At 36.2% G+C, this 7,957-nt stretch overlaps 2 protein-coding genes across 3 annotated transcripts in view; one reads left to right on the top strand and one right to left on the bottom strand.

The window, feature by feature from the left end:
- The window catches only part of LOC116018937 (diphosphomevalonate decarboxylase 2-like), a 9,903-nt gene extending 9,322 nt beyond the window's left edge, over positions 1–581 (top strand). The window contains exon 10 of the mRNA XM_031258990.1: positions 164–581. Within this exon, the coding sequence (XP_031114850.1) occupies positions 164–383 (220 nt within the window). The 3' untranslated portion in view covers positions 384–581. The remainder of the gene's footprint in view (positions 1–163) is intronic.
- The window catches only part of LOC116018936 (pentatricopeptide repeat-containing protein At4g17616), a 10,859-nt gene extending 5,448 nt beyond the window's left edge, over positions 1–5,411 (bottom strand). For both annotated transcript variants that reach the window (XM_031258987.1, XM_031258988.1), the window contains exons 1-3: positions 5,317–5,411; positions 5,113–5,224; positions 102–3,615 (exon numbers count right to left, since the gene is read on the bottom strand). In XM_031258987.1, the coding sequence (XP_031114847.1) occupies positions 1,378–3,534 (2,157 nt within the window). In that variant the 5' untranslated portion in view covers positions 3,535–3,615; positions 5,113–5,224; positions 5,317–5,411 and the 3' untranslated portion in view covers positions 102–1,377. The remainder of the gene's footprint in view (positions 1–101; positions 3,616–5,112; positions 5,225–5,316) is intronic.
- Positions 5,412–7,957: the final 2,546 nt, after the last annotated feature.

Genomic DNA, 7,957 nt, shown 5'->3' on the forward strand with positions numbered 1-7,957 from the left:
AATTTTAGTGGTGAAACACATGAATCAGGCATTTTCAAAAAAAAAAAAAAAAAAACACATGAATCAGGCAGGGTATAGGCTGAAATGAGCTTGAAGCTTACATTTACTCGTATGTACATTATTTATTGATAGATACATTCTTGCTGTCTGGTTTTTTCTCCAGCTATGTCATAGGCGATAACTCAATACTAGAGGATGCTGGCATTAAGGATTTGAAGGACATAGAAGCATTGCCTCCACCTCCCGAAGTTAAGGATAATGTTCCTGCTAAGAACAAGGGTGATGTTAGTTACTTCATCTGCACAAGACCAGGAAGAGGTCCAGTTTTGATTACTGACGAGAATCAAGCTCTCCTCAACCCTGAAACAGGGTTGCCCAAGTAAAGCATGGAGTTTCTGTTCTTTTATCATAAGCGCATTCAATCTTGTCAAAGTTTCAGAAATTGAAACTTAATGCTGCTTTTACCTCTTCTTTGCCTGCAGTTTACAATTCCTTTCATTCAGTACACTCCATATAGAAAATAGCTTGTACTCCTTGAGAACATGTTACTCTCAGAATTTAAAGAGAATTTGCACTGACAATTTCCTAGTGATTACAAAAGATGTTCAAGGTGCTGCTTTTATATTGCTTGAAACTTTGTACACACAAATCACATGAAATATACCACAGTCAACATGACCCATGGTGAGATGACAAATTGACAATACAACCAAAGAGAAATGCAATCTCTACACTTTCAGGTCATACGTTATTGCATTCTCTAAAAACAAGCAGATACTGAACATATTTCACCTGGCTTGCAACAAGTAATAGAGTGTAGGCATTCTCCTTTGCAAAAGCTGATTCAGAACCACCAGAGATGGATGAGAGAATTTGTATTGCAACAGAATTAAAAGCATATAACATTACATGCAGAAGCCTGCAGAACATAAGTTCTCTGTACAAACTTTGCTGAAAGTTGGTCATTTGTACCCATAACTATTATGGGCAGATATTAAACTAAAGTGCACTGAAGTGAGAAATAAGGGAGAGAAATCAACTGGGATTTAATTGAGATTATGCTATTAGTCATTAAGTGAGATTTGCTTTGATACTACATTTCCTATAATAAATTATTAATTGCTCTGAATCCCACTCTTCCTTGAATTTCCCAGAGACATCAGGCAAATTCTTTCCCTTTAAGCTTTGTTTCCTGATCTTTGAGGAGATGTGAAGCAGATAAGGAAGAAGAGGTGGTCAAAGAAATCACAAATTGCAGATTCCAGAACCCCAACTTTATGATACTAGCAATCACTTAAAACCACCTTTGGCTTGCCAGACTATGTAGTGTGGTAACCAGTAACTAGAAACTCTCAGGTTGTTACAACTTAATGTATTTCAATCCATGCCGGCCCACTTCTTAAATTCCTCAACATATTCAATCCTCTTTTTTTGCACCTCATTTCTAGCATCAAATACTTTCATGTGTCGATAAAGGTCCTTGTGAAGCTTCAGGAATTCATATTTGTATATCCACTTGTCCAGATACATACTGATTTCCTTCATAAGACCAATGATTTCCATCACCCTCTCAAAATAGCCACCTCGAAGAAAATTCAACAATAGTAATTCATATAAATCACTGTCTCTCAACTGAATACCATTTTCTATGTTCCTCTTAATATCCCCCCATAAGATTGTAATTTCACGATACATTCCCATGGAAGAATAGCCATGAACTAGATTGATAAATGTTGAGACAGTTGGTTGGATCTTCATCTTTTGCATTTTTCTGTAGGCCCTTCTAGCATCTCCTATCATTTGGGCCTTCATGAAGAAGTAGATAGAAGAATTAAAGTTATAGACTACAGAAGGAGCCTCTTTTTCCTCTTCTCTCATTTCCCGAGCAATAAAGTCAGTCAAATCTGATTTTCCAGTAGAAGTTAGTTTTTTCAAATCATATGTTCCTTCATTTTCTATCTCGCTCATAGATGCTGAAACCATCTGCTCAGCAGCATTTGAGAGACCACCAGCTTTCCCCATTTGTTTTAGTACTACATCTGCTTCTCTAAACATCTTTAGGTTGTGATACGCTGCAAAAAGAGACATGTATGAACTACTGGATAGTCGATTTCCTTCCATCTCCAAGTCATCCAGAATATCATGGGCAGTTTCAAGCCATCCAAGACAAATACAAGCATCAACCACATCATGGAGAATGTTGCTAGAACATGGTGAAGCCTTCTGGATTCTACTTAGAAGCTTTGACAACTCACTAATTCTCCCACATCTCTTGTAGTGTAGCATCAGCTTGGCAAGTGCTTTCGAGCTAAGAACAAGTCTCCCATCTTTACATGTGATGAACCTGTGATTGCATCCCACATTAACAACGGTATCTTGCTTTAGTAAATCTGGCAAAACACGTAGTGTCAACCCCATCCTAAGATGGTGAGATCCTAGTGGGATGAGGCAGGGTTTCACTGGTTCCATCCTGTCATCCGATATTTGGGCAGATACTAAAGGTCTATACATATCCAATAAAAGTTCAAAAGCAGCATCAATATCATCAAATTTAAAATGCAAGCTCAACAGACTTTCATAAAACTGTTGATAGTGACACATCGGCTTATAGGTTGAAACCTTATCTATATGCTCCTTAAATTTGTTTAGTTCATCTCGCATACCATTCTTCTCATAAATAAGGGAGATAATCCCAATAGTTTGCGCATCAGCTATGACTCCAACTTGTGCCATCAGCTCAATAATGCTCTGGCCTTTAAAAGATGAACCAAACCTTGCACAAGCATCAAGAACAAGGTTAAAAATCACGGTATCAGGTTTTGTGCACTTCATGCAAGCAGCCTTGTTTGTGCTGAACTGTTGAAACATATCACAGAGCTCAACCAAAACATTTGACGCCAGGACCATTCCAGTCTTTGTTTTCACTAAATGAAGAAATATCATCTCCAAAATATTAGATGGTGGTAACCTCCTTTTCAGAAGCATCTGTCTAAGGACAGCAGATGCCCGGATAGGCATTTGAGCTCTTGCTAAGGACAGGGAGAGCTTAGTCATTAAGTCTGGCCGAAGTAACCCAAATTTATCCTTTTGAATAGAAATGACTAAATTGCTTGCCTTTCGAAGCCATTTGGAATCAGATGAATAGGACAGTTCAGTCACCAATCTACTCACAAGAGAGTGATCGGGAAAACCATAGAGGCGTTTGAAATCTTTGTAAGTATCCCAAGCCTCATCCAGTTTGTGATGCATCAAAGCGATTTCAAACCTTCTCAGTAAAACAGCACGGGAGGAACCTTCCCAACATAACCTCTCCGGTTTTATATTAGCAGACAAAGGCTTAGAACACCAATTTTCACTGTGCTTATCGCATTCATATGAGAAGTATAACTTACTCGTCATGTATTTAAGAGCATAACTTTTGTTTGAACTCAGTTTCAAAGCAATATTATTGGAACTTGAAGCCACACCAAACACTGAAGAGTAATATCTTATCAGAATATAGTGTGATATAGCTTTTCTTAATGTGGGTGCCATTCAAGAAAACCATTTAAAGACACTGTGCAGCAGTATTGCAAAAGCTAAACTCTCTTGCCAGCAGCATTTTGGTGCTTGAACCTACCCAGATAATCAACAAATAGCAGTAGATGAAAACTGATTAGTTCTAAGAACCTTAAAATGGAGTGAATTGTAATCAATCGTTGGTAATTATAAGATCTTGGAAATTGAAAATATAATATCATAGGATACCATTGTTTGTAGAAAATTAAGATTATTTCCATGTAGGGATAGAAATAAGCTAGGCCGAGCGGGGCTTTATAAAATTAGGCATGAGCCTGTATGAAGACTTTTTTTAAGCTCAAGCCTGAGCCTACAATTGGCCTAACCTGGTCTGAAGCCTTTTTAAAAGCCTATTTGATATGTAGGGCAATAAAAAGGCTTCAAAGTAGGTCCTAATTAGGCTTTGAGCCTATTTAAGACCTTATAGGCTTTAAGCCTTTTTAAGGCTTATGTATTTGTACAAAAAAAAATTAAAAATAAACCTAATATACAATAATACAAAACTAATATATAACCACAAATTCAATGCACGGTCTAGAAATGACATAACAATCAATCAATAACCACAAAGCCATAAGTTTATAATACTAAAACACACACACACAGAAATATCACTATTTAGCTCAAAGTTTACCTAATTTGATAATAATAAACCTATGATTACAATAAAATATACACATATTAAATAAAAAGTATTTCACATCTCACAAGTGAGACAGTCTCATTCAGTACTTATTCTAAAAATACAAGTGGGTAGCTGCTGGGTGGATCTCATCCTATAACAAGTTATAGAAATGGAAGAGAGATAGAGGGGGTTTACCAAATTAGGTAGAAATCATTATTTGGTTGCATTCATATCATATTGCTATATCCCAATCTGATGCTACTTGAAGTTTCATCAAATTCCAGGAACCCATCCCCTAGTGGATGGAAAGAAATGAACTTCCCCATCTCTGTTTCTGTGTATTTCAAATACACAAAGTATCATCTGTCGGGGATGGAAATGAGCATACACCTCCAATACTTCTCCAACCATTGTTGCCACCTCAAATTCAATTTTTTCATATAATTTAGACTTAATATATTTTGGTTCCTTTACGATCCAAGCACCAGTCGTTTTAAAGGATGTATTCCTCAAAACCACTGTTAATGATTTTAAAGGACGTATGCCTCAAAAGTTTTTAAATACAGCAATGCACTGAATTTTCGAGGACTTGAAGCGAAATTTGGGCAGTATAATCTTCAGAATGTGCCTATATCAAGTTTAAACTAAAAACAGCCGCAGGCAATAGCCTCAGCCTCAGCCTCAGCCGCAACCGCAAAACTGCAGAAGCGATCAGCCACAGCGTGGCGACCTGCGGCGGTGCTGCCTGGCGCCTGCTACAGTGCTACTTCCTACTGCATCAATATATTATATATCACATGTTCACAAATCACAACAATCACAACTCAACTACGAGATTGCCAGTCCGCTACGAGCCTACGATTCCCTCGAAGGCACAAACGAATAGGAGATACCGAGATAGCCAGATAGTTCATGGGTGAAAGACATACCTGTCAGTGCCGGAGTCGGTCGCCGGAGTCAGTTGCCGCCCCAGTCTGGACTCTGGAGTCGAAGATCCGCAGACGCCGTCGTCCTCGTCGCCGTGAATCAGCGATTTTAATTCTGAGAATTAAGAATTAGAATGGGGCTAAGATTTACTAATAGATAAATATACTTGGGGTTATTTTGTAAATATAAAAGTATATTAGGTAAACCTGTAATATATTTAAGCAAGGAATTGAAAGATCTACAAAAGGGACTCAGTAGAAAGACGAGAGGAAGAAGCAGGTCATAAGACACTGAGGAAAACCCAACCCCACAGTTCTTCCATTCGCACTTGGAAGTTGATGATAAAATGTTATCAAATGCTAAAACAACCTCTCTTTTTTTTTTTTTGGAAAAAAATAGCAAATTCGCCCCTAAGTCAGAAGAACAGTGCAATTGAGTTCCTAAGTATTAAAAAAATCATTGAAATTCTTATACTAGTAAAAATTTTCAATTGAGTTTCAAATCAACTTATTTAGCAGGTTAATATTTTTCGGACCGAAACATGTCCTTTTTTTTCAAAATACTTTTTGTTTGTTTTCTATTTTTTCAAATTTTTTAATTAATACATGTTGTCTCCTTTAGCCACGATTGTAAAAAAATAATAATAATAATAAATACTCCCCCTGCCCCATTTTATGTCTCGAGTTCGGTTAACAATGTTTGACTGGAATTAGTTTAATCCAATTTTTCTTAATATTAGTTTTTGTATTAATATACAAAATTTATATATTTAGAAACTTGGGTAAAATGATGGTGACAGTAAAAAGATTGTGTAAAATGTCGTTCCGCTGAGGATTGGGGCTATGACATGTAATTATGTGAATTAAGAAGTTCTAGACACTAAAGTTGTGGAATTAACTAGAATCCAAGTAAACATATGATTTAGAAGGGGAAACTAAAAACAAATAAACTAACTTAACGAATGAACTGTATGATAAAGGAATGGGTCAGATTAGGGGAATTACAATCTTGATGTTCTAACAACTTAGAATTAGGGAAAGAAGGATTAGCCTAGGGATTTATGGGCAATGCACACAAGAATTCAGTTCAGCTACTTTCGTAATCAATAGACAGAATTAGGCTAGGATTGCCCCACTTTCGTGATGCATCAATCATAGTCTTTTAAGTACCTAAACATTGTAAGCCCCCAAATTACCCATATTCTCATATTAGGAAAAGTTAGGTTGGAATTGGTAAGACTCGAGATCTTCACTCAACTTTCGTTGTAATGAATCCATCTCTTAAGCTAGCAATCAATTGTGGCCACCAATTAATAACAAGTAGAAAATAATCCCCAATTCAACATAAATCCTAGGTGAATAATTCAATCCCTTTATACAATACTCACATATTGAACATCAAGATTAACAATAGATCCCTAATCTAAACCCAAAAACGAACCCATAAACGAACTACTCACTCATGATTAAAGCAAGCAAAACAAAGCAAGAATTAAATATTGAAATCATAACAGCGAATCTAAAGAATAAAAGAGAGAACTTTACTAACAATCTTGTAGAGTAATTCCAATCCAAACAATGATTCCAAGCTTGCAAACGAATTCAAGAAGGTAAATCTGCTCTATTCTATGCTATGGAAAACTCTAAAGCTAAGGAAAATTGTACTGAACTAAACTAGGGCTCGGAGCCTCGGAATACCCCAAAAGACAGCAGATCGCGACTTTAAATACTGGACAGCAGCAGGGTCACGGGCACCCTCACGGCCGGGATCGGGGTCGTGAGGTGCAGTGACCCACTGCTGTTTGTGTGGTGCCTCACGGCCGTGAGGTCCGCCGTGAGGTGCCTCTTCTGGTTATCTTCTGACTTCTTCCGTGCTCCGTTGCTCCTTTCCGAACTTGGGTAGATTACTATGCTTCGAAAACTTGTCCAAAATGACCGAAAATCCTTCCTTTGTTCCTCGTTCGTGAATAAACTAAGACTAAGCAAATGTAATACACAAACAAGTCTCAAATTCATCAAGGTAAAGGAAATAAGCAACAAAACCAACTATATTATGGGGCAAATAATAGTATAAAATCATATGTATCAAAACTAGACTAAAAGTACTATTAAACACAAAAAATCAAATTTAAAAATAAGTAAAAAATATTAAAGAAAATAAACAAAGAAGAAAGAGTTTGTTTGACCAATGAATAGTAAGTAAGACAGATAAAATGGGACAGAGATAGTAAATAAAATACGGTCATGACCATCTACAAAATTTTTAACTTTTATTTAGGTAGTAATAGCTATCTCAAATGACTATGGCCATCATTTTAAAGCAGTCATGACTATTGTCGGGCAACCATGGCTATTCGTGAAAGAGAAAATCATCGGTTGTCACCAAAAGGTCCTTGGCTATAAAATACATTATTATAACACGTAAAGTAAATTATTCGTACTTATAAAATGCATTATCTTACCCTAGAAATTTCATTATTGTAACACATAAAGTACATTATACATTATTCTAATCCATAAAATACATTATTCTAACACATAAAGTAATTATTCTAACACAAAACACATTATCTTAACTCAAAAATTTCATTATTCTAACTCATAAAATGCATTATCTTACTCCAGAATGTACATTATGCTAACACGTGCACGGAGCAAGGAATTTTTTTTAAACATCAAAACGACGTCGTTTTAGACCATGGTCCACACAATAATTTGTCACATGTTGATTTGGAACTCAATTGAACATTTTTACCTATTTAGGAGGTTTCAATGATTTTTTGTTTACTTAGTGGCTCAATTACATTATCAGTTTAACTTATTAGGCCAATTTGATCATTTTTTCTTT

The sequence above is a fragment of the Ipomoea triloba genome, chromosome 5, assembly GCF_003576645.1.
Source record: "Ipomoea triloba cultivar NCNSP0323 chromosome 5, ASM357664v1".
NCBI classification, from domain to species: domain Eukaryota; kingdom Viridiplantae; phylum Streptophyta; class Magnoliopsida; order Solanales; family Convolvulaceae; genus Ipomoea; species Ipomoea triloba.